This window comes from Oryctolagus cuniculus, chromosome 12 (assembly GCF_964237555.1).
Source record: "Oryctolagus cuniculus chromosome 12, mOryCun1.1, whole genome shotgun sequence".
Taxonomy (NCBI): domain Eukaryota; kingdom Metazoa; phylum Chordata; class Mammalia; order Lagomorpha; family Leporidae; genus Oryctolagus; species Oryctolagus cuniculus.
The window spans coordinates 100,260,413-100,285,679 of NC_091443.1; the positions used below are offsets into that span (position 1 = coordinate 100,260,413).

The 25,267-nt window shown below is 55.0% G+C and overlaps 1 protein-coding gene across 2 annotated transcripts; it reads left to right on the top strand.

The window, feature by feature from the left end:
• Positions 1 to 28: 28 nt before the first annotated feature.
• Positions 29 to 23,835, top strand: VPS33B (VPS33B late endosome and lysosome associated). 2 transcript variants are annotated; one of them, XM_002721488.5, is made up of 23 exons: positions 29 to 463; positions 5,449 to 5,529; positions 5,884 to 5,945; positions 8,703 to 8,752; positions 8,952 to 9,019; positions 15,445 to 15,490; positions 17,098 to 17,192; positions 17,460 to 17,564; positions 18,025 to 18,121; positions 18,336 to 18,413; positions 18,569 to 18,642; positions 18,822 to 18,908; positions 19,040 to 19,130; positions 19,324 to 19,398; positions 19,614 to 19,678; positions 19,781 to 19,835; positions 20,587 to 20,633; positions 21,169 to 21,301; positions 21,965 to 22,038; positions 22,730 to 22,831; positions 23,014 to 23,089; positions 23,179 to 23,295; positions 23,536 to 23,835. In XM_002721488.5, the coding sequence occupies exons 1-23, from the start codon at positions 368 to 370 to the stop codon at positions 23,613 to 23,615; spliced, it is 1,854 nt and encodes a 617-aa protein (XP_002721534.1). In that variant the 5' UTR covers positions 29 to 367; the 3' UTR covers positions 23,616 to 23,835. The 2 variants fall into 2 exon arrangements, with proteins under 2 accessions (XP_002721534.1, XP_051690272.1); XM_051834312.2 differs by lacking the exons at positions 23,014 to 23,089; positions 23,179 to 23,295; positions 23,536 to 23,835 and having other exon boundaries at positions 22,686 to 22,800.
• The last annotated feature ends 1,432 nt before the right edge of the window (positions 23,836 to 25,267 follow it).

The following is a 25,267-nucleotide window of genomic DNA, read 5'->3' on the forward strand; positions in this document are numbered from 1 at the left end:
GTACCTTTCGGCACGCCGTCCCCTTCCCGGCATGCCCAGCGCTGAGTCCGTCAAAGGGACTTCCGGGAGATCCAGGAAGTCGCCTGTCTCCGGCGGGAGGCGGGGTTGTCCCCGCACGCCGCGGGCTGCAGGCGCACAGACTGAACCCTGCTACCTGCAGAGTGCATCCGGGCGGGACACTGTGGCTGCAGGTCTGAGACGAGGGTCCCCGAGGCTGCGGCTGTGAGCCCGGGAGGTGGCCATTCCTTCCTGGAGTGCTTGGGCAGAGGGCGTGCACGTCGGGCCTGTGGGTAGCCACCCTGCTCTTCCCTGGGCTGTGTCTCTGACCGCCGTCTCAGTAGGAAGGGCAGCCCAGGTGGCCGCTGCCATGGCCTTTCCCCATCGGCCGGACGCCCCTGAGCTGCCTGACTTCTCCATGCTCAAGAGGCTGGCCCGAGACCAACTCATCTACCTCCTGGAGCAGGTCTGTGCCCCCGCGCCTGGCGCCTTTACTGAATTAATAGTTTGGCACCCCCCGGATGCATGCCCTTTGATGTTGTTCTTGGCCTCGGTGTGGCCCTTAGCGCTTCCGCGGAGCTCGGAGGGTAGTAAGAGCTGCTTGGAGCTGTGCCTGAGTTACTGAACATCACGTTCTCCGTGATGGCAAGGGTGGCAGCACACCTCACTCATCACTGGGCAAGGACGTCTTCGCCATTAGGGATCTTACCCTGCAGTGGGAGCCGTAGGAAACACACATCACCACAAGGGATCAGGCGGCAACTGAGTGAGGGCTCGGGACCCTAGGAGTCAGAGCGGTCAGCTCTAGCTGGGGAGAGTGCGGGGGATTCTAGTTGCTGGAGAGCATGCTTCGTTCAGATGGACTGGGGGAGCCTCGCTGAACACCCAGGGAGGGGCAAGGTATGTAGAGGACAAGGGCTTGCAGAATTTACACGGTGGGCACCAGGCAACCCATTGTGGCATGAAGTAGTCCATGATGATGATTCTTTTTTAAAGATTTATTTATTTGAAAGGCAAAGCATCAGAGAGAAAAGACGAGACAGAACGGGAGGTCTGTTATCCGCTGGATCAGTTGCCCAAATGGCTGAAACAGCTGGGTCTGGGCCAGGCTGAAGCCAGCGGCCAGAAACTCCATCCAGAACTCCCGCGTGGGTGGCGGGGGCCTAGGTGCGTCTGTCCTCAGCCGCTGCCTCCCCGCGGGCACCGACACAGAGTCGGATCTCAGGCCGCGTAGCCAGGGCTCAAGACTGGCAGTGCCGCACGGGACTGCTGCCCCACAAGAGCCCGGCTTGATGGACTCTGATAGGGATGTGCGAGGTGGGGGTCAGTGGACAACAGGAGGCCGGTTAGGACCCTGGATCAGGCTGGGGTCGCAAAGCCCCACACGAACTTGGTGGCATTGGGATGAAGGGAAGTGATGGATTGTCAAGTCCTCGTGAAGGAGGACTCGGGCTCATGGATTGGTGGTGAAGGTTGAAAGAGGTGCAAACCTACCTACGTCAGGGTTGTTTAAGCTCTGCGATTAGGAAGAGAGTGCTGGCACTGTGAGTGTGACAGATTACTTGTTGAATTATTCAGATGTTTGCTTACTTCCATGTTTCCCATTAGATTGGAAAGTGCTCAAGGACTAGGGCGCTTGTCTGCTTTGTTCCACACTGTGTGTACTCCCAGTGAGCACCTGGCTCTGAGCAAGCACGTGCCATGTACGCAATGAGTATTTGTGTCTGAACATTGAATGGAAATGAAAAAAATTAGGTGGGGGACAGTGACTGATTTGGATTGGCTACGGTGAAGGTAAAATGCCAGTAGGAGGTGGAGCTCGGAACATGAAGCAGGTAGAAATGTGGAGCGACAGTTCCATCCCGTGGGCTGGGATGAAGAGGCAGAGGTGGGGGACATCGCAGAACCTCAGAGGCTCTGGGACTGTGTTATTTCCCTTGCATGTGCTACAGATATATTTCTCTTATAAATGCTCTATCCAGTGCTAATGCAGTGATTTGCATATAAAGACACTCAACAAGTCTGAGGAGTTGAAAAGAGATGCAGTTTCATTAAACCCACTAGTTTACCGTGAGATCTTCATGAAACAGAGTGGAAGGGCCGGCACTGTGGTGCAGCAGGTTTAAGCCCCAGCCTGCAGCACCGGCGTCTCAAATGGACACGAGTTCAAGTCCTGGCAGCTCCTCTTCCAATCCAGCTCCATGCTGTGGCCTGGGAAAGCAGTGTAAATTGGCCCAACTCCTTGGGCCCCTGCACCCATGTGGGAGACCCCAGAAGAATCTCCTGGAACCTGGCTTCGGAACAGCTCAGCTCTCACCGTTGCAGCCATTTGGGGAATGAACCAGCGGATGGAAGACCTCTCTCTCTCTCTCTCTGGCTCAACCTCTCTCTGTAATGCTGTCTTTAAATAAATATTTAAAAAAAAAAGAGAAGAAGAAGAAGAAAGAGTGGAAGGGGCCAGTGCTGTGGCAAAGGAGGCTAAGCTTCTGCCTCCAGCAGTGGCATCCCGTATGGGCACCGGTTCGTGTCCCAGCTGCTGCTTTTCTGATCCAGCTCTCTGTTACGGCCTGGGAAAGCAGTAGAAGGTGGCCCAAGGCCTTAGCCCTGGCACCTGTGTGGGAGACCCGAAAGAAGCTCCTGGTTCCTGGCTTCAGATCAGCCCAGCTCTGGCCATTGTGGCCATTTGGGGAGTGAACCTGTGGATGGAAGACTCTCTCTACCAGTAACTCTACCTCTCAAATAAATAAATAAAATCTTGAAAGAAAGAGAGCAGAAGAGACCAAGACTTGAAGCTTGCAAGGGGACTTTAGGTGAGGCAGAGGAGACGATGGGGTGACTCGGCATGGCCAGAGGGCATCTCTGTACAGTAGCATTCTCCACACTGAGTGCTCTTTGATTCTTGTTAGTGAGCACTGCTGTGCAGGCTTAACCCGTCAGCATGGGGCGGGCATCTGGCCTAGTGCGTAGGACACTGGTGTATACGCTGCATCACCCTGGGAGGCAGCAGTGACGACTCAGGTACCTGGGTCTCTGCCTCCCATGTGGGTGACCCAGGTTGAGTTCCCAGCTCCTGGCTACAGCTTATCCCAACCCTGGCTGGTGTGGGCATTTGAACCAGCAGAGGGAAAATCTCTGTCTAACTTTGCCTTTCAAAGAAAAAAAAAAAAACTTCATCCCATATTGGAGCCCCTGGGTCAATTCGTGACTCAGGTTCCTACTCCTGATCCCCATCCCAGTTCTGGCTCCCTGCTCATGCAGGCCCTGGGAGGCCATAGTGATAGCTCAAGTAATCGGATTCCTGTCACCCACATAGGAGGCCAGGCTGGAGTTCCTGGCTTCCTGGCTGCCTGTTGTGGGCATTTGGGGAATGAGCCAATGGATGGAACTCACTCTCCAAATTGAGGAAAATAGACGTCGGCGTCATCTGTGTCTCATCTTCACCCAGTGAAGTCCCGTGGTACTTCCTTATGCGTGATGTTTTTGGTGGTGATTGTAAAGTGACACTGTACATTACGGGAAATGTTGAAGACCAAGGAAAATGCAAAGGAAAAGTCACCAGTAACCCTACTGTCAGTTACAAGTACTGTTAACACTTTTACTGTCTCTCAAGTGTTTGAAGACGTGTATTCCATGTGTATTCCATATTCTATCCATAAATATATTCCGTGTTCCATTTACCTCTCACCTATTTCTGACCACACCACCACACCTGAATCAGGTCTTCACCATTGCCACGTGCTGGGGCTGCGTGGACTGTTGCACTGACTCCCCAAATTACCTCTTCTAATTGACTCAGCCTCACTTTAGGGTTTCTCAGCTTTGGCACTGTTGACATTTTGGACTGGATAATTCTTTTTTTTTTTTTTTTTTTAAGATTTTTATTTATTTATTTGAAAGTCAGAGTTACACAGAGAGAGGAGAGGCAGAGAGAGAGAGGTCTTCCATCCGATGGTTCACTCCCCAACTGGCCGCAACGGCTGGAGCTGTGCCAATCCAAAGCCAGAAGCCAGGAGCTTCTTCCGGGTCTCCCACATGCGTGCAGGGGTCCAAGGACTTGGGCCATCTTCTACTGCTTTCCCAGGCCATAGCAGAGAGCTGGATTGGAAGTGGAGCAGCCAGGACTTGAACCGGCACCCATATGGGATGCTGTCGCTTCAAGGCCAGGGTGTTAACCCATTACACCACAGCGCCAGCCCCCTGGATAATTCTTTATCTGGGGGTCCTATCCTGGCCATTGCAGGATGTTTGCAACATTCCTGGCTTCTACCCATTAAAGGCCAATGACACCCCCTAGACTGAGTCAGACAACCAAAAACATTCCTGAAGGTTGCCGATGTCCCCTGGGGTCACAGCTGCTCCTGGCAGAGAGCCACTGCCCTCCCCCGGAAGCCCTTGTTCTTCTGTTGCTGCCCAGCCTGTGCTGCGCCCTGACCGTTGCTCGGTCACCCTCAGTGTGAAGGTTCTTTGACAAGTTTGTGGAAAGTTTGTATTATGAAAAAAAAAAAAAACAACTTATGCATGGATTTCAAGCAAGACTTTTTTTTTTTTAATTATATATTTATTTGAAAGTTAGAGTTACACAGAGAGAGGAGAGACACAGAGAGGTCTTCCATCCACTGCTTTCCCAGGCCATAGCAGAGCACTGGATCGGAAGTGGAGCAGCTAGGACTCAAACCGGCACCCACATGGGATGCTGACACTGCAGACGGCTGCATTACCCACTATGCCACAGCACCAATCCCTCAAACAAAACTTTTGTACCAAAATAAATGTGTCTTTAGATTCCATTTTCCATGAACTGTTTGGAGTCTCCTTTATGTCTCTGTCAACACCTTACCCATTTGTCAAGGCCTGGTTGAGAGGCAGTTTCTGACACCTTCCCCCTCCCTGACACCAGCTGTGCCCTCTCCTTCCTCTGGACACTTGAGAGGGCGCCATCAGGAGTGATGGTGCAGGAATCAGGTGGCAGAGCTTGGGGAGTGAGTGATTAAGGTGTTGGTAGGGTTAATCCGGACCTGGGTCTTCTCAGTTTTCTGTATTGAACGTGTGTTGTTTTATAATCAGGAGGAAAGTGCTATTTGGAAAGACACTTAGCAGTCGAGAGGGTTGTAGGATGCAGGGTAGGCTTTCGCCGTGTTTGGCGTTGTGCGGCAGGAGAGGGGCTTGTTGGGAAGCAGAGTGGAGGAGGAGGCAGTGGGGCAGAGGAACCAAGGTGCAGATCAAGGTCACGGGCGGGCAGGAGGGTTGAATGAGGAGGAGTTAGTGTCTTCCTGCTGGTACAGAACGTGAGAAGGCGAAGCAGGCGAGTACACAGAGAACTGTAATCTGTGGACACAGACAGCAGGTGAGGTCTGGTGGCGTCTGGCAGCCCTCCGACTCCGGGACTGTGCTTCTGTGCGATGGGAGTGGGAGGCCGCGGGACCCGTGAGTGACCGCCGTACCCCCTTCCAGCTTCCTGGAAAAAAAGATTTGTTCATCGAGGCAGATCTCATGAGCCCTTTGGATCGAATTGCCAACGTGTCCATCCTGAAGGTACCGTGCCTTTCCCAAGGGCGATCGGGCCCCTTTTGTCTTTGAGCTGTTTGTCTCTCGATGAACAGTAGGGTGTCAGAAGCGAGCCTCCCCTTGTGGGGTAAATACAGGGCAGCTCCCCGGGGGGGGGGTAGATTGATGCTGGTGTTTCCATTGTTTTACCTTTGGTTTTCCTGCAAACCTGGTGGGAGAAAGGTTCAGTGGGTTAGCTGTCGGGGGCGGGGGGGGGGGAGCAGTTTGGTTCTAGAAGCCGCATAAATAAATAGGAGGCTCCTAAGAAGTCAGCTGTCTTGTGTTACGCTTCTGCGCATTTCAAGTGCTCTTACGTCCGTTGTCTTGTTGGATTCCCTGTAGCAACACGAAGTGGACAAGCTGTACAAGGTGGAGAACAAGCCAGCCCTCAGCTCCAGTGAACAGTGAGTGTCTGCCGGTCTGTCTCTCCCCGGGCGCATGGGTCCTGCAGGGACCTGGCACGCGGCGTGTGGGTGTGGCACGCTTCGCTTCCGGGGCTTTTGCAGTTTCATGCCGAGGACGTGGCGTTAGCCTCCCACTGGGGCCGCCTCTCTGCAGTTTCTCCACTCCTTGCCAGCTCCCCGTCTCATCCGTGTGATTGTCTATAACCAGATGGATCTGGCTTTCAAAATGATTCTCACTGCTGCTTCTCTGGAACCTTCAAGGTTTCCCGGTACCGCACACAGCCCAAATCGCTCGTCGCAGACCCTGAGGCCTTCACCAGTGTGGGGTCACACACTGCCTTTCCAGCCTGTCTCTGGTGTCCTCTTGTTTTTTTTTTTTTTAAGTTTAAAATGTTATTCATTCACTTAAAAAATGAACAAAATGTGTATTTCTAATCTTACTAAACCTGCCTGAAACGTGTTCGTAGAGCACAAAGGACTATAGGGTTCAGGTGTTGACATGTGCTTCCACACCGTCCCAGCTCCATGCAGGCACAGTCCCTCTGCCTCTCCTTCCTGCCCTCGGTGCTTCTGCAGAGAATTCCTGTCCTGGTGAGGGCGTTTGGGTAAGCTGTCAAGATGCTGGCTCAGAGGCTCGTGTCCTACATTGGAGCGCCTGGGTTGCCCTCCCAGCTCTGGATCCGGACTCCGGCTTCCTGCTAGTGCAGACTCTAGGAGGCAGCAGTGATGGTTCAAGTAACTGGGCTCCTGCCACTCGTGTGGGAGACCTGGATCGACTTCCTGACTCCCAGCTTGGCCCCAGCCCAGCTCCAGCTGTTGCGGCCTTTGGGGAGTGAACCAGTAGGTAGGAGCTCTCTGTGTCTGTCTTTCTCTGTATCTCTGCCTCTAAAATAAAAAATTTATTAAAAGTTGAAAAAAAATCTTCCTGCCCTTCAGAGCCCAGCTCCGCCCCCTGTGATTTGTTGCTCTTGCGACAGCTGCTTCCCTCTTCCTCTGGGTTTCCGTGGCATTTTGTATGTGTCCTGCTTACTGGGCATGTAGTCATGTAGTCAGCACTCCCTGTTGTGTTTTCTTTTCTTTTAAAGATTTATTTATTTATTTGAAAGGCAGGGGAGGCAGAGAGAGAGGGGGAGAGACAGATCTTCCTTCCACTGGTTCACTCCTCAGATGGCTGCAGCGGCAGAGTTGGTCTAGGCCAAATTCCATCCTGGTCTCCCATGAGGTTGCAGGGGCCTGAGCACTTGGGCCATCTTCCAGGTGCAGTAGCAGGGAGTTGGATCGGAAGTGGAACAGCCAGGCCTCAAACTGGCACTTGTATGGGATGCCAGTATCCAATGGCCGCTGCGGCTGGTGTGCTGCGACCAGTGCACCGCGCTGATCGGAAGCCTGGAGCCAGGTGCTTATCCTGGTCTCCCATGTGGGTGCAGGGCCCAAGCACTTGGGCCATCCTCCTCTGCACTCCCTGGCCACAGCAGAGAGCTGGCCTGGAAGAGGAGCAACCGGAACAGAATCTGGCGCTCTGACTGGGACTAGAACCCGGTGTGCCGGCGCTGCAGACGGAGGTTTAGCCTAGTGAGCCGCGGTGCTGGCCGGGATTTATTTATTTGAAACATAGAGTGATATATGTATATATAGAGAGAGGTTGAGACAGAGAAAGAGTGAGCGATTTTTCATCTGCTGGTTCACTCTCCAAATGGCTGCAACAGCTAGGGCTGGGTCAGGCTGAAGCCAGGAGTCAGGAACTCCATCCAGTCTTCCATATGGATGGCAGAGACCCAAGCACTTGGATTGTCATTCACTGCTTTCCTGGGTGCGTTAGCAAGGAGTGGACTGCAAACAGAGTAGCCAGGACTTGAACTGGTGCTCCAGTATAGGATGCTGGTATCAAACTCCTCTCTCTTTTTTTTTTTCCTTAATGCTTCTCAAATGGAAGTAATTTTTATCCTCTCTTAGAAGAAAAAAGTATCCTGTACATGTAGAACAGCCATCCATGGACCCTGGTGTGAAAAGCATTATTTTCTTCTACTTTCTTGTATTTTTTTAGCACTTGAATATATATATATATATATATATATATATATTTTTTTTTTTTTTTTTGACAGGCAGAGTGGACAGTGAGAGAGAGAGACAGAGAGAAAGGTCTTCCTTTGCCGTTGGTTCACCCTCCAATGGCCGCTGCAGCCAGCGCGCTGCGGCCGGTGCACCGCGCTGATCCGATGGCAGGAGCCAGGAGCCAGGTGCTTTTCCTGGTCTCCCATGGGGTGCAGGGCCCAAGCACTTGGGCCATCCTCCACTGCACTCCCGGGCCACAGCAGAGAGCTGGCCTGGAAGAGGGGCAACCGGGACAGAATCCGGCGCCCCGACCGGGACTAGAACCCGGTGTGCCGGCGCCGCTAGGCGGAAGATTAGCCTAGTGAGCCGCGGCGCCGGCCCTAGCACTTGAATATTAATATACTGCATACATATATACATCTTCTGCCCACTGAATTGCAGATTTTTGAGAACAGGAATTCCCGGCTGCACTGTGGAGCCAGTCAGTGTCCCAGCTCTGCACGGCCCACCTGTTGTAGTGGGACGTGTCTCTGTGCTTGGTCGTGGCAGGCCGAGGTGGCTGGCCTCGCTGTGGCTGGGGTGAGGGCTGTAGGCCCCATCTAGAAAGGCACATGGTGGAAGAGCTGATACTGCTTTAGTGTCTTCTAAGCTCCCGTCACCACTTCATGGTTTTTCCTCATCGTTTTTTTTCTTCCTCTCCCGTAGGTTGTGCTTCTTGGTGAGACCCCGCATCAGGAACATGCGATACATTGCCAGTGAGTGCACTGCTGCAGCACGCGTCGCTGTGTGGCAGACCTGGGGCGACGGAGGGCAGGATCGGAGGGCTTGGTGGAAGCTCCCTTGAATGAGAAGAGAGTCTCGGGGTGGCCATAGCACTTTCAGAGGGAGGTGGCGTCCCTCTTCCTGTGCAACAGGTGGCCCTGGCTTCTAAGGCTCTGCTCCTTCTCTCTGTAGACCTTGTCAATGCTGACAAAGTGGCTGGCCGAACTCGGAAGTACAAGGTGATCTTCAGCCCTCAGAAGGTGAGCTTAGATCCCGTGGCATGCAGTGTCAGGGACAGGCCTGGGCCTGGGCAGGGTCAGGGGCCGGGAGTGCTGTCTCCCTCAAAGCAAATTATGGTGACCGAACCACGAGCCTGCTGATGACTTCTCTTTCTTTTCTCAAAGATTTATTCATTTATTTGAAAGAGTGAGAGAGAGAGGGACACAGGGGTGTGTGGGCGGGGGGAGATTGCCTATCTGGTGGCTCACTCTCAAATGCCTGGGCCAGACTGAAACCAAGAACCCTAAACATCTGGGTCTCCTGTGTGGGTGGCAGGAACCCAAGTTCTTGGGCCATCATGGCTGCCTCAGGAGCTGCATCAGAAGCAGAGCATCCGGGACTCTGGTGTATGGTGTGACCGCATCGCAAGTGGCACTCTAGCCTGCTGGGAACAGCATTGTTTAGCAGAGTCTTGTCAAACTGTCCCAAATAATGCACTGTGGGACTGCGCAAAGTAGCCTCTATATAGGTTTCTTTCTTTCCTTCTTTCCTTCCTTCTTTCTTCCTTCCTTCCTCCCTCCCTCCCTCCCTCCCTCCCTCCCTCCCTCCCTCCCTCCCTCCCTCCCTCCCTCCCTTCCTTCCTTCCTTCCTTCCTTCCTTCCTTTCTTTCTTTTTAAAGATTTATTTATTTACTTGAAAGGCAAAGTTACAGAGAGAGAGAGAGAGAGATCTTCTATCTGCTGGTTCACTTACCAGGTGGCTGCAATGGCCAGGGCTGGGCCTGTTTGAAGCCAGGAGCCAGGAGCTTCTTCTAGGTCTCCCACATGGGTGCAGGGGCCCAATGACTTGGGCCATCCATCCTCTGCTGCTTTATCCAGGCACATTAACTGGGAGCTGGATCGGAAGTGGAGCAGCCAAGGCTCAAACCAGTGCCCATGTGGGATGCTGGCACCATAGGTGGTGGCTTCACCCTCCACACCACGGTGTTGGCCGCAGCTCTCTGTAAATGAAAAGCGTCACACTTTGGAAGTGGAACCTGCTGTGCACCCGTGCTAACACAAATCCCTGTCTGGGCTTGGTGTCCGATGGTACTGCTGATCTGTGACTCTCCCTGTATTCCCTCAATAGCAGATGGAACAAACCGTAACTCATGCCCATCCCTATGTGACCCTCCAGACGTGTGGCTGGACGGGCCCTGGGTTCCTGAAGCCACACCACCACACACTGGACAAGCCTTTTTTATTTTTAAAAACTTTTCACTGGTGCCTAATGAGTATGCATATTTATGGGGGAGGCCTTTTCTTATGCAGGGAAGCAGCTTTGAGACCAGATGCTGCACCAGCCCTGGAGCACCTGAGAGAACTGAAGCTCACTCCCACGCAGGGACTTAGCATAGGCCCCTCCCCCTCACGCCCACACAGGGACTTAGCATAGGCCCCTCCCCGGCCCAGGATGCAGACCCGTCCCAGTGTCGCCATTTCTTTTACTTCTACTTGTTTGAAGGTTAACATTCTTTACCGTAACACTGCATCCTAACATAAAGCCCTAATTTTATGACATTAAAAAAAAATTATTTATTTATTTGAAAGGCAGAGTTACAGAGAGGAAGAGACAGAAAGATTCTCCATCCATTTGTTCATTCCCCAAATGGCTGCAAATGCTGGGCCAGGCCAAAGCCAGGAGCCTGGAACTCCATCTGGGTCTCCCACGTGGATGCAGGGGCCCAAGCACTTGGGCCATCTTCCACGGCCTTCCCAGGCCACAGCAGAGAGCTGGATGGGAAGAGGAGCAGCAGGACATGAACTGGTACTCATAAGGGATGCTGGTGCCGCAGGCGGAGGCTTTGCCTACTGCTGGGGTGCGGAACCATTTTTCTGCCAAAGGCCATTTGGATATTTATAACTGAGGGAAATAAGCCCCCCTGAGACCACCTACTCGCCAGAGGATGGACTCAGAAACATGAAGGAAGCAGAAAGTGAGGCGTTTATTGTCCGATCTCCAGAGAGGGGAGCAGCCTGTAGGAGCGGGTGCCGCCCTCAGACACTGAGCTCCTTCTGTCCCCGCCTCGCAGAGGTCCCCGCCCTCCCCCCACTGCGTCCTGTGGTCACAGGTCACAGAATTGCTGCAGGTTGCAAAGATAACAAGTAGAACAGTGCTGGCAAAGCAAGCCCAGCAGTTGACCCCTGCAGGGTGTTTGCAGCTCTGTCCACGTGCTGCTGAGGCCTAGTGTCGTGGCTGCGCTAAGGCTAAGCCAAGTCCTTTATGGAAATACACCATGGTCCTTTCTTAGAAATCATCACTCACAGGCCATGCAAAATTATTACCTTAAAAGTTAGATGGCTCTAGATTTGTTGAATTTCAAGTCCCGCCCGGGGTTGCCTTGGGAGGGCCAGGCCTGATGATTTTGTGAGCCTTGTCCTTCCCACAAGCTATACGTTCTCCATCCCTGAGGCACCGCCTCCCAGGGTGCACGTTACAGGAAGCTGGTTGGAGGGTAGAGCTGGCTTTCAGTCCAGCACCCTGATGTGAATCGTGGGTATCTCAGGCAGCATCTTAACCGTCCCGACTCCTTTTCTTGATTCCACGAAGCTCCCCGCCACCTCCACAGCAGCTGGGTGCGTCATAGGTGTCCTCAGTCTGAGATCGGAAGGAGGGTATCCAGGGCTTTGTGTTGCCAGCTGTAGGCCTATAATGTGTGTCACACTAGAGCGCACAGAAAGTGGAGATGAGGGGCCGGCGCTGTGGCATAGCGGTAAAGCCGCCGCCTGTGGTGCCAGCATCCTGTATGGGCGGGAGTTTGAGTCCTGGCTGCTCCACTTCCGATCCAGCTCTCTGCTATGGCCTGGGAAAGCAGTAGAAGATGGCCCAAGTCCTTGGGTCCCTGCACCCATGTGGCAGACCTGTAGGAGGCTCTGGGCTCCTGGCTTTGGATCAGGACAGCTCCAGCAATTGCAGCCATTTGAGGAGTGAACCAGCAAATGGAAGACCTGCCTCTCTCTCTCTCTCTCTCTCTCTCTGCCTTTCAAATAAATAAATAAATAAATCTTTAAAAAAAAAAAAAAAAGGAAGTACAGCTGAGAGAGATTTATTCCTCTTCAACTTTTTTTTTTTTTTTAAGATTTTTTAATTTATTTATTTGAGAGAGAGAGTTACAGACAGTGAGAGGGAGAGACAGAGAGAAAGGTCTTCCTTCCATTGGTTCACCCACCAAATGGCCACTACGGTTGGAGCTGTGCCAATCCAAAGCCAGGAGCCAGGTGGTTCTTCCTGGTCTTCCACGTGGGTGCAGGGCCCAAGCACTTGGGCCTTCCTCCACTGCCTTCCTGGGCCACAGCAGAGAGCTGGACTGGAAGAGGAGCAACCGGGACTAGAACCCAGCGCCCATATGGGATGCCGGCACTGCAGGCAGAAGATTAGCCAAGTGAGCCACGGCGCCAGCCCCCTCTTCAACTTTTCAAAAAAAATTCTAGAGGAAATAGAAACAATAGCTGAAAGTAGACCCTGGGCTGGAACTATGGCAGGGTAGTAGGCTAAGCCTCTGCCTGCCACTCCGGCATCCCATATGGGTGCCGGTTTGTGTCCTGGTTGCTCCTCTTCTGATCCAGCTCTCTGCTAATGGCCTAGGAAAGCAGAGTGGATGGCCCAAGTGCTTGAGCCCCTGCCTCCGCATGGGAGACTGGAAGATATCTTCCATCCACTGGTTCACTCCCCAGAAGGCTGCAGCAGCCAGAGCTGGGCCAGTCTGAAGCAAGGAGCCAGAAGCTTCTTCCAGGTCTCCCACATGGATTCAGGGGCACAAGTACTTGGGCCATCTTCTGCTTTCTCAGGCATGTTAGCAGGGAGCTGGATTGAGACTGGAGCAGCCGGGACTTGAACTGGCGCCCACGTGGGATGCCAGTGCTGCAGAAGGTGGCTTTACAAGCTACGCCACAGCTCTGGCCCTGCCACTGTCTTGCTTTGTCTGCGTCTGTCTTCACCCTTGTCTACCCCCTTTTAAACACACTCTGCCTTCCTCTCTCTCCGCTTAGGTTCACCCTTCCTTCATGGCCAGACTCCTGTGTACAATGACTGCTTCCTCTAGTCTCCCTAAGATCCCTGCTTGAACCCAGTGGTGTCTCCTTAGTGCTCACCTGACTTGAGTTCTCCGGCTGGCGTGTGGCACGGTTCCCATTCTTCTTTGGCAGTCTTCTCTCCCCTGCCTGGTTCTGTCTTCTGCTGTGGCCTATCTGAGCATTCCTTCTCAGTCCTCTCTGCCAGGCCTTGCCCTCTGTATCTGCGTTTTGTGATGGGTCATTGACTCCCAAGGCCATTCACAGGATCTTCAAAAAGTTCACGGAAGGGCTGGCCTTATGGGTTAAGCCCCTGCCCGCAGTGCCAGCATCCCATATAGAGGCTGGTTCCAGTCCTGGCTGCTCTACTTCCAATCCAGCTCCCTACTCATGTGCTTGGGAAATGCAGCAGAAGATGGCCTGTGTGCTTGGGCCCTTGCCACTCACTTGAGAGACCTGCATGGAATTCCAGGCTCTTGGCCTTGGCCTGGCCCAGCCCTGCTGTCGTGGCCATTTGGAGAGTAAACCAGTGAATGGAAGATCTTGTTTTTCATTTTCTTTCTGTCTCTCCTTCTCTTTCTCCGTAACTGCCTTTCAAATAATGAAATAAATATATTTTTTAAAGATTTATTTATTTATTTCAAAGTCAGGGTTACAGAGAGAGAGAAGGAGAGAGAGAGACAAGTCTTCCATCTGCTGGTTCACTCCCCAGTTGGCCGCAACAGCTGGAGTTGCACCGATCCGGAGCTAGGAATGAGGAGCTTCCTCCAGGTCTCCCACATGGGTGCAGGGGCCCAAGGATTTGGGCCATCTTCTACTGCCTTCCCAGGCCATAGCAGAGAGCTGAATTGGAAGTGGAACAGCTGGGACTAGAACCGGTGCCCATATGGGATGCCAATACTGCAGGCCGCGGCTTCACCTGCTGCACCACAACGCCGGCCCCAAGAAATAAATCTTAAAAAAAAAAAAAAAAAAGTTCACAGAGGGAGGGTGTTATCTTCCTATACTGGAGCGGCTGGGTTCAATTTTAAGTATGGCTCTGGGGGTTGGTGCTGTGGCGCAGCGGGTTAATACCCTTGCCTGAAGTGCCGGCATCCCATATGGGCGCCGGTTCAAGATCCAGCTGCTCCATTTCTGATCCAGCTCTCTGCTGTGGCCTGGGAAGGCAGTGGAAGATGGCCCGAGTACTTGGGCCCCTGCACCTGCATGGGAGACCCGGAAGAAGCTCCTGGCTCCTGGCTTCGGATTGGCACAGTTCTGGCCGTTGCAGCTAATTGGGGAGTGAACCATCAGATGGAAGACCTCTCTCTCTGCCTCTCCTCTCTCTGTGTAACTCTGACTTTCAAATAAACAAATCTTTAAAATTAATTAATTAATTAATTAAGTGTGGCTCTGACTCCAGCTTCCTCCTAATGTGCCGCGGGGAGGCAGTGATGATTGCTTGAGTGATTGGGTCCCTGCTACTCATGGGAGAGCCCTGGGTTGTGTTCCTGGTTCCTGCTTTTAGCCCCAACCTAGCCCCTGTCATTGGAGCCATATGGGGAATGAACTAGTGGATAGGGACTCTTCTCTCTGCCTCTCAAATGAATAAATAAAAAATTTTTAAAAGTCCACGGAAAATGCACATCATGAAAAAACTAAGCATGAATTTCAAACATTTTGGCACCGTAGTGCATTTGTCTTTTAATTCCATTTTCCACAAACTTTGGATTTTTTAGAAATGAAATAATTAATGTATTTGAGAGGCAGAGGGAGCTCTTACCTGCCTTTTCACTTACCAAATGCCTGCAAGGCCCTAGGCCGGGCTGAGGCCAGAGCCCCGGGGAGCCTGAACTCAATGCAGGTCTCCCATGTGGGTGGCAGGAACCCCGTCACTTGAGCCGTCACCGCTGCTTCCCAGGCCTGCATTAGCAGGAAGCTGGAGGCAGGAGCCAGAGTCAGGGATTGAACTCGGGCACTGGGAGGTGGGACACAAGCACTGTTACCGCCAGGCCAAATGTACCCCAGCCCCTGTACACTTTTTAAAGTGCTCTGTCCCTCCACCTCTCAGTGTCTCCAGAGGCCCAAACAGCTCAGTCTCTGCCCTCCACTGCTTGTTCCCTTTTGCCTCTCCTCCGTGATTTCAGGGCACCGTCAGGCCGTTCCTCCCTCCTCTGCCTGCAACACTTCACCCTCCTCCTGTGCAAGGCTCTTCCCGTCCCTCCGAGAGATCAAAAAGCAATTGCCTTAGTGTGTGCGTAAAACGCATGCAAAGGAGTGTGGGTGTGGGGCCTGCGGTGGTCCTTTCTGGACTGCAGTCTCACTGGCCGCGTTCAGTAACGCTGTGCTGTCTGTGTCAGTGGCTGTGGGGCAGCTCCGGCGGCACGGGAAGAATGAAGAAGCCGATGGCTGCTCATCAGCGTCCTTTTCTCTTTCAGTTTTACGCGTGTGAGATGGTGTTGGAGGAAGAGGGGATCTATGGAGGTGAGAGGAGATGAACGTGAGTGGAAGGGAGAGGGGAGAACGGCGGAGCCGGTACCCGTGGCTCCGACAGGAGTCATAGGAGGGCTGAAAGGGATGCTCCGTTCTCGCCCTCCAAGGCTCCTGCTGGGGCGGTTGGGCCTCCCCTCCCTGCAGGAAGTTCATGGGAAAGTGGGAAGCGAAGTTTGTTTTGGTGCAGACAGTCTTTGCATCTGTGCATAGTCTTTTCCCTAACTTGCATTTTATTTTATTCATTTATTTATTGAAAGGCAAAGAGACTGAGAATCGTCTGTCTGCCAGTTCACTCCTCAAATGCTTGCAACAGCCAGGGCTGAGCCAGGCTGAAGCCAGGTCTCCCTTGTGTGTGGCAGGGACCCACCTGCTGCCTCCTGGAGCTGGGAGCAGAGCTGGGTCTCAAACCCAGGGGCCCTCTGATGTGAGATGCGAGCATCCCCAGTGGGGTCACCTCTGCGCCACACGCCTGCCTCCATCTCAGCATTTGCCGTGAACTTTCTGCACAGTCCCTACCCTATTCTCCAGGACACCCCAACCAGACCATGGCACCCTGGCGTGGCTCGGCAGAGAGCCCAGAACCATTAGCAGGGCCTCCCGTGCCATGCACAGTTGGACCCCCTGTCTCTGTAGCCTCGCCGGGTGCTGGTCCTTTGCCCTGACACGCTGGCCTCCCACCACCGGGACGGCACACGCTTTCCCTGCGGTCTGGAATCCTCTCCACCCTACAACATTTTGCCTCCCCAAATCTTAACTCACATTCTAAGCTTAATTGTCACTTTTGAGGGAAGTCTCTTCCATACCCCTAGATGTGGTTCACTTCCTCTAACACTTGTGCCTCGTGTGTGCTGTTTTACCTCTTTGGAGCACAGCTGTAATCAAGGAGTTTGTGTCAGGCTGGCACCGCGGCTCACTTGGCTAATCCTCCTCCTGCGGCTCCAGCACCCTGGGTTCTAGTCCCTGTTGGGGCGCCAGATTCTGTCCCGGTTGCTCCTCTTCCAGTCTAGCTCTCTGCTGTGGCCCAGGAAGGCAGTGGAGGATGGCCCAGGTGCTTGGGCCCTGCACCCGCATGGGAGACCAGGAAGAAGCACCCGGCTCCTGGCTTCGGATCGCACGGCGCGCCAGCCGTAGCAGCCATTTGGGGGGGTGAACCAACGGAAGGAAGACCTTTCTCTCTGTCTCTCTCTGTCTAACTCTGCCTGGGGGGGGGGGGAGGGGAAGGAGTTTGTGTCACAGTTTGTCTCCCAAACTAGATGATAAGCTGCCGACGATGGGAGCGTGTGCACTTGGCTCACCCCGGGCCCCCAGCGTGCGTGGTCCTACCTTAGGTGGCCTGTTAGATTGTCAGCCGTTGGCCAGCACTGCAGCACCACGCACAGCACGCGCTACATTGCGTCACAGGCTGCTGTGTGCGTGCCTGCTTTCATCACCAGACTGTGCGCAGGGACTGTGTTCTGCCCTTCCTTGAGTCTCCCGTGGCAGATGCGGCGCCGGCGGTGGCAGGCGCTCGCGTGTCTGTTGCCTGATCCTGGCACTCCTTGCCTCTTGATGGGGAGCTCACAGCCTCCCGCGGGGCGGCTGATGCTTTGTCCCCACAGATGTGAGCTGTGATGAATGGGCCTTCTCTTTGCTGCCTCTTGATGTGGATCTGCTGAGCATGGAGCTGCCAGAATTTTTCAGGGACTACTTCCTGGTAAATGAGGGTCTGTGTATCTTGGTATCAAGGGTTAGGGACAAACGGGGGGTCCAGTGGGCTAGAAATACTAATTAACCTCTGTGCAACACACGGTCACAAATGATAGTGGTTTGGGGACTGAAGACTACAGGTTCATCTCCATGAGCCCCTTCGGGGCCACAGTGGGCCGGGCCGGGTTTCCCCACATTCTGCAGTTCCCTTCCAGGTGTCTGGGGCTGCCGCCTCTCCAGCTTAGGCACCTCAGGTTGATCCCCATCCCTGCAGGAAGGAGACCAGCGCTGGATCAACACCGTGGCTCAGGCTTTGCATCTTCTCAGCACCCTCTATGGGCCCTTTCCCAACTGCTATGGCATTGGCCGGTGTGCCAAGGTAAGAGCGCCAGCCGCACTGTTGCCCAGTAGCCTGTCCCCCTGCTCTGAATCGGCCTGTGATCACCCAGGGGCAGCTGGGATAGGGTGCTCATTCTTCACTTCCCTTCAGTTGTTCCAGAAGAGTCGCTCAGGGAGGAGCGCTCTGTAGCCAGCAGAAAGGGCCAGGGCCTCCTGTGCAACATTCCCAAGTCTCCTTTTCGTGGGGACAGGGCCTTTGAATCCTGGTGTCAAGGGATGGGGACACACGTGGGGCCCAGTGGGCTGGAAGTATGTCGGTACCTGATGTTGGCTTCTTCCTCCCTCACTGGTTTGGGGTGGGTAGAACAGGTTCGTATTGCTCACAGTTGCCTCCCCTCCCAGGGGTGAGAAGTATCGATATGGGAGCGGTTGGCTTCTGTAGGTGTGGGGCTGCAGCCGGGACCAGCACACAAGATTGAGAATGTCTTGGGCCCTGGCAGATGTCCTATGAATTATGGAGGCAACTGGAAGAGGAAGAAGATGGTGAAACCAAGGGCCGAAGGCCAGAAATTGGGCATATATTTCTGCTGGACAGAGGTAAATTGGGCCAGCACTCCTCTCATCTTTCCCTGGAAGGCTCGGGAACATGGGCCTCGTGGTGCAAAGTTAGGATCCTGAAGTCAGGGCTGTGAATCCCAGTGTTGATGAGGAATGTGGCTCGGGTCCTTTGGAAAGTAGCTGAGCTGATCTAGAGCAAGCCGGGTGGAAGGCCAGCCAGCCTGTGCCTTCACGGTCAGGATGTTGGTTTCAGACGTGGACTTTGTCACGGCGCTTTGCTCCCAAGTGGTTTACGAGGGCCTGGTGGACGACACCTTCCGCATCAAATGTGGTGAGTGCCGTGGCAAGGTGCACGCTGGGTAGGGCTTGTCGGGGGACTGAGGGCACGGCTGCTTCCTAGTCCTTGGGGAGATCTTTGCTGGCATTCTGCCAGGGTAGGAGAAGGCCTTGTTGGTGACCCCGATGCCCTTCCCTCCGTCCTCAAAGGGAGTGTCGACTTTGGCCCTGAAGTCACATCCTCGGACAAGAGCCTGAAGGTGTTGCTCAATGCTGAGGACAAGGTGCGGACTGGGCCCCGGCTCTGGGAAGGCGAGCGTCCCCTGGGCACAGAGTAGGCCCTGGACGTGGACCTGTTGATCCTGCACGTCTGGCCTGTGCCATCGTCGCCATGCTGATGAGGTGGGAAGGAGCAGGTTATGGTTCTGACCTCGTAAGCGCACCTGTCTTGTTCCCCGCACAGGTGTTCAGTGAGATCCGTAACGAGCACTTCTCCAATGTCTTTGGCTTCCTGAGCCAGAAGGCCCGGAACCTGCAGGCCCAGTATGATGTGAGGCTCCAAGCCTCAGTGGCTCCCCTTCTGACCCTGGGCCAGCGTGTCTCAGAGTGGGCGGCAGCAGAGGGCGGGTGGTTTCTCATGCCTGGGGTCCCAGGAGTTGACCCTAGGGGCGTCTCCCACAGCGCCGGCGCGGGATGGACATTAAGCAGATGAAGAATTTCGTGTCCCGCGAGCTCAAGGGGCTGAAGCAGGAGCACCGCCTGCTGAGTCTCCGTAGGTTCCCGCTGGGGCTGGGGGCCTCTGGGGAAGCGACCCTGCAGCTTCTTCCCGCCCCTTCGGCTGTGGGGGACCCTTCTCGCTCATCTGGCGAGTGGCGGTGGCATCGGGTCTGATGCGGGAGGTCTTATTCTTGTGGGCTTCTGTCTAGAACCAGGGACAGTCAGCTCCCTTTCGGTCTTACCCGCAGACATTGGGGCCTGTGAGTCGATCATGAAGAAGAAAACCAAGCAGGACTTCCAGGAGCTGATCAAGACGGAGCACGGTACCTGCAGCAGCCTGCTGGCTCAGGCCCCAGCCCCTCGGCTCCCCACCCCAACAGGACCCTGTCTGGCCCTTTCCTGCCAACACTGGCTCTGTGCAGTGCTGGCTGATGCCAGAAGTCGTGGGGCCCCTGGGCCCACCCCAGGGTTGGGGAAAGGTGGGGAGAGAGGTGCGTGTTAGCACGATGACATCAGGCTCTCCTCTGACGATTCCCAGCACTGCTGGAGGGGTTCAACATCCGGGAGGGCACCAGCTACATCGAAGAACACATAGACCGGCAGGTGAGCGGCCGGGGCGGGGGGCGGGGAGCGGCGGCCTGCAGCAGAAGGGACAGAGGGGTGTGTGTTTTGAAACCTCAGTTCTGGACTGTTCTTCCTCCGCAGGTGTCACCTATAGAAAGCCTGCGCCTCATGTGCCTCTTGTCCATCACCGAGAACGGTGAGCCCCAAAGACCGGAGCTGACGGTGCCAGGTTGAGACCCTGTGCCTTGGGGACGGAGGACGTAATTTCCAAAGACAAGTATCTCAGCAAACAGAATGTTGCCCCGTCATTTCGGGACTCTTCTTCCTGTAAAGTTAAGCAGCTTTTGTTTTGGGTGAACCCTCACGGGGCCATAGGGTGATTTCTTGCCCCACCCTAAGCAGGAGCATGTAGAGGCCACCCCAGGATGCGAGGTGTCAGCTGAGTGCCATGTCCCCCTCACCCCGTCCACGGCCCGCCTTCAACAAGCTTTCATGATCAAGGGCTTCCTAGAGCCACGGCAGCTCGCTTCCTAACGACAGACTTGGCAGCCTGCCGTGGCGGCTGGTTTACTGCTCCAGCTTCCAGCGGGTGACTCTCCTTAGAGCCTGCGTTCCTCCCAGGGAGTGCGTCGTTCGCTTAAGTTTCCTTTGTTGTAGTCGGAAGCCCAGTTCCCACCTCTGCGGAGGAAAACGCACGCGTGGGAACTCATCTAACACTTCCTGTGTGGCCGCAGCTGCAAAGCAGTTTCCAGTAGAACTGCTCTTTAGCCAGCAGGAAACGCGTGAGAGGTCCCTTCTTCCGCATGGTTTGCAGGAGCTCCAGCGTGCCTTCCTCGGCCGCCTGCTGACCGAGGGGTCAGGTGCGGGATTCTCTGCGCTGCGCATTTCAGGGCCCCCGCCCAGGTGGCCTCCTCTTTATACACCTGTCTCTCTGTCCTCGCCCTTAGGTTTGATCCCCAAGGATTACCGGTCTCTGAAAACACAGTATCTGCAGGTAAGGCCTGGAGGTGTACTGCGGAAGGAACGTGGTGGAGGGCGGTCACTGGGCAGTCTTGGAAGAGTTGGAAGAAGTCACGGCCTCATCACTGTCCTGCCTGCACTGTGGCCTCCCTCTTAGAGCCCCGCTCTGCCCAGCCCGTGTGCCCTAGCTCCTCTCGCGGCAGGCAGCCAGTGCCGAGAGAATGTCCACAGTTGTCTGTTGAACCCAGGGACGGGTTCCTTCCCCTGGGGCCCTCCCTCATTTCAGCGCATTCATTCGGCTTTCCTTCTTGGTCCCTGTGAAATGTGCCTTCCTCCAGGAAGCCCTCCACCCCCCGTACAGCCACAGCGCTGGGCTGCTTTTTAGCCTCCTGTGCTTGGTGTCGGGTTGTTTAGCCTCCTGTTTCTTGGTGTCGTGAAAATCCTTCCCACCACAAGCTGGGAGCCCCTTCAGGCAGACCCCGGGTGGCACTTCCGCCCTTGCCTCGTGTAGTGGCTGTGCTTGACCCTTGGAGGCCACTCACTAAATAGCTGGGCTCTGTTCCCTCTAGAGCTATGGCCCTGAGCACCTGCTGACCTTCTCCAATCTGCGGCGAGCTGGGCTCCTAACAGAGCAGGCCCCAGGGGACACGCTCACAGCCGTGGAGAGTAAAGTGAGCAAGCTGGTGACCGACAAGGCTGCCGGTGAGCGCGCAGCACAGGTGACCCCATCCCCCACTGCCGACAGGCGCATGCTCTGGGAGGAGAGAGGACTGAGCCCTCCGATGCTGCCATCACGCCCCCTCCTCTGCTAGCCAGGCCGGTGCCCGTACACTGAACACCTAGACGCCCCGAGTCCTTTCTTTACGTAACAGTTTCGCTTTTAATCTTTAAAGAGGCAAATTCCCTTATTCCTGTTTTACAGATGAGGAAACTCAGGCTTGGAGAATTTTTAGCAAAGGCTGATTTATTTATTTGAAAGGCAGGAACCTGGGTTGGAAGCAGCACTCCAGTATGGGTGCTGGCGTCACAGGCAGCGGCTTAACCCACCGCACAACGCTGGCTCCCAGGCTTAGAGAAATTAAGCAGCTTGTTCCTGGTCCCTCACGTAGGTCTGTTTGACTCCAAAGCTCGTACTGGGCCAGTAAACGAGGGCCAGCTTGCAGCCTGCATTAGCGGGTAGCTGGGGTGGGGGAAGGCTGGTTTGTCGGCTGGTTTGTCTTGATCAGTTCCAGGCAATGGTAGGTGAATGGTGTCAAGGGGGCTCTTTGGATGTGGTTGGTCCTGTCATGTCCCGAATGGGGTCGCCTCTGGCAGTGTCCTAAATTCATAGACGTTAGACAGAACCTAAGCCAGTTTCTTTCCCAGGAAAGATTACCGATGCCTTCAGTTCTCTGGCAAAGAGGAGCAATTTCCGAGCCATCAGCAAAAAACTGAATTTGGTATGTGGACTGGGGCTGGATAGGGGAGGCCATGGTTCATGCCTTGTTACTGTAAAACCTTTTAGAGAGATTTTCTGTCGGCTGGTTCACTCCCTAAATGGCTGCAATAGCCAGTGCTGGGCCAGGCCAAAGCCAAGAGCCAGGAACTCCTTCTGGGTCTCCCATGTAGGTGACAGGGCCCAAGCCCTTGGGTGATCATCTGCTGTCTTCCCAGGCGCATCAGCGGGGAGCTGGATCAGAAGCGCAGAGTAGCCAGGACTCAAACCACGCATGTGGGATGTGGGCTTCCCAAGCAGCGGCTTAACCTGCCGCACCACAGTGCCCCCAGCTTGTTTCATTTTGCAATGAAGGTCCTTTTTTGGGATAACCTTAAAGTATGAGATTTAATAATTCAATAATGAGACAAGGCATAAAATTCCATTCATTTAACAAACACGTAACAAGCACCTGCCGATGCCAGAGGATCCTCTTGGGTGCTGCTTGGATGGTGGCCGTGTCCCATGTCCCGCAGGGCCTCTTGGGGACCGCAGGGGCTGGACAGTAGCTGTCATGGTTGTGGACTCCTACACAGGGCTGTTGCCGGTTCTCGCTCTAGTAGGGATAAGACCTGTTCGTTGGGATGTGCCATTTTATCTGACCCTTTAAAGGAGCAGAGCTGAGTCGTGCCTTCCTAATGTGCCTTGGCCACCAGATCCCACGTGTGGATGGCGAGTACGACCTGAAGGTGCCCCGGGACATGGCGTACGTCTTCAGTGGAGCTTACGTGCCCCTGAGCTGCCGGATCGTGGAGCTGGTGAGGACACGCCGCCCTCGCCCGTGCACGTTCACCCTCTGCTTTTTCCTGGTCCCTGGCCCATCCCAGATTTTCCTTCTTGAGTAGCTGGCAGGGGACGTGGCAGGCTGGCTGCTGCCCACGCTTGCCTCCCCGAGCCCGCTGCTGGCTGCACACTCGAGCCCAGGGCTCCATCTTCCCAGGTGCTGGAGCGGCGAAGCTGGCAGGGCCTGGATGAGGTGGTGCGGCTGCTGAACTGCAGCGAGTGTGCCTTCACAGGTAGGGGGCGCTGCCGAGCGGGGCCGGGCGGCGGCGAGGGGCGGCCTGGCCCGCAGGTCTGCGGGAGCTGAGTGGGCTGCTCCTCGCAGACATGGCCAAGGAGGACAAGGCTTCCAGCGAGTCCCTGCGCCTCATCTTGGTGGTGTTCTTAGGAGGCTGCACGTTCTCTGAGATCTCGGCCCTCCGCTTCCTGGGCAGAGAGAAAGGTAAGAGGGGGCAGGGATGGGGAGACCAGGCCTGCCTGCAGTCTGGGGCTGGAGTGCGCCGGCCAGGGAGCTTTGCTGCTGGCCTCTGGGGGCCTTGCAGCAGGCTGCCACGGCAGGGCGCTTGGCAAGTCGTGGCACTGGAAGCCGGGTGTGATGTCTGTCTGCACTGGGGCTCTCCTCCGGCTCCCGCTGGGGGCCTGGGGTCTGCTTCTAGTCTCCGCCGCTGCCTTGCCTCCGCAGGGTACAGGTTCATTTTCCTGACGACAGCAGTCACCAACAGCGCCCGCCTTATGGAGGCCATGAGCGAGGTGAAGGCCTGAAGTCTCCGGGGACACGCTCCCCAGCTCGCTGCCGCCGCCTGCTCAGAGTGGGCCAGCCCGGCCACGCCGGGGACTTGGAGCGCCGAGCTTCCGGCCTGCGCCCGGGACCTTCCTCCTGTGTTCAGGGTGTACAGCCCATGCTGCTAAGATCTGAGGGGCAGAGGTAGCCTTTGCAAAATCCTGTGTGAATATCACTGTAAATAAAGCCTCTGCTCTCAAACGTGGTATCCCTGTGGTTCCGGGCGTGCACTCCTGCCTTGACTAGCCGAGGTACGGTAGGCTGTCCACAGGGACCCCACGTGCCTCACGGCCTGGACGCTGCGGTCCCCCTGGGCCTGACCGGGTCCTTCCTTGGAAGAGTCACCAAAATGCCCTGTGCTAGTTCCTCCACCATCCAGTGCAGGAGGTGGATTCGCTGGCCTGTGGACACCCTTCCAGTGCCAAACACTGTGATCTGTTATGCTTTATGGAAAGTACAAAGCACATCCCACATAGGATACCGGCGCCGCAGGTGGAGGATTAACCCACTGCACCACTGCACCGGCCCTGATTCCTGTTTTCTTCAAGTCCTAGTCAGGTTTTTTTTTTTTTTTTTTTTTTTTTCCAATATTTATTTTTATTTATTTGAAAGGCACAGTTACAGAGAGAGAGGGAGAGACAGAGAGATCCTCCATCTGCTGGTTCACTCTCCAAATACCTGCAATGTCTAGGGCCAGGGCAAGACTGAAGCCAGGAGCCAGGAGCTGCTTCTGGGTCTTCCACAGGGATGGCAGGAGCTCACGCACCTGAGCCATCTTCCGCCGCTTTTCCAGGCACGTTAGCCAGGAGCTGTGCCGGAAGTGAAGCAGCCGGGACTTGAACCGGCACCTATGTGGGATGCCAACATCGCGGGCAGTGGCTTTACCCGCAGTGCTGCAGCGTTGGGCCCCCATAGTCAGCCTTCATGAAATTCCCTGTCCTACAGTGCTTTGTCCCCTTGTCTCCGCCTGCCCGGGTGTTGCTGTGTCCCCTCTCTGTCCTCTCTCGTCCACTTCTAGGCCTCAGGCTTTCCTCTCACTCCTGGAGTTCACTAGTGTTGTGCGCCTGGGCCTGCCACCCAGTCAGCCTGCCTGAGAAAGCTCAGTCGGAGTCCGCCGTCCCTTTCACACTCCTACGCCTGCTCCTCCTCCCGGTTCCTCTCACTGACACTTTCACCTGCCCAGACTCTGTTCCTGCAAGAAATTATATCCTTGACCCCGGATTTTTTCCATTTGTTGCCCACATTTGGCCAGCCCCTGTGCCACCGCAGTGCCCCTGGCTCATCCTGTCTCACCATCTTGCTGGTTTTTTTTTTTTTTTTTTTTTTTTTTGACAGGCAGAGTGGACAGTGAGAGAGAGAGACAGAGAGAAAGGTCTTCCTTTGCCGTTGGTTCACCCTCCAATGGCCGCCGCGGCCGGCGCGCTGCGGCCGGCGCACCGCGCTGATCCTATGGCAGGAGCCAGGAGCCAGGTGCTTTTCCTGGTCTCCCATGGGGTGCAGGGCCCAAGCACCGGGGCCATCCTCCACTGCACTCCCTGGCCACAGCAGAGGGCTGGCCTGGAAGAGGGGCAACCGGGACAGAATCCGGCGTCTTGCTGGGTTTTGACAAGACTCTCCCTCCCTGCTCCAGCCT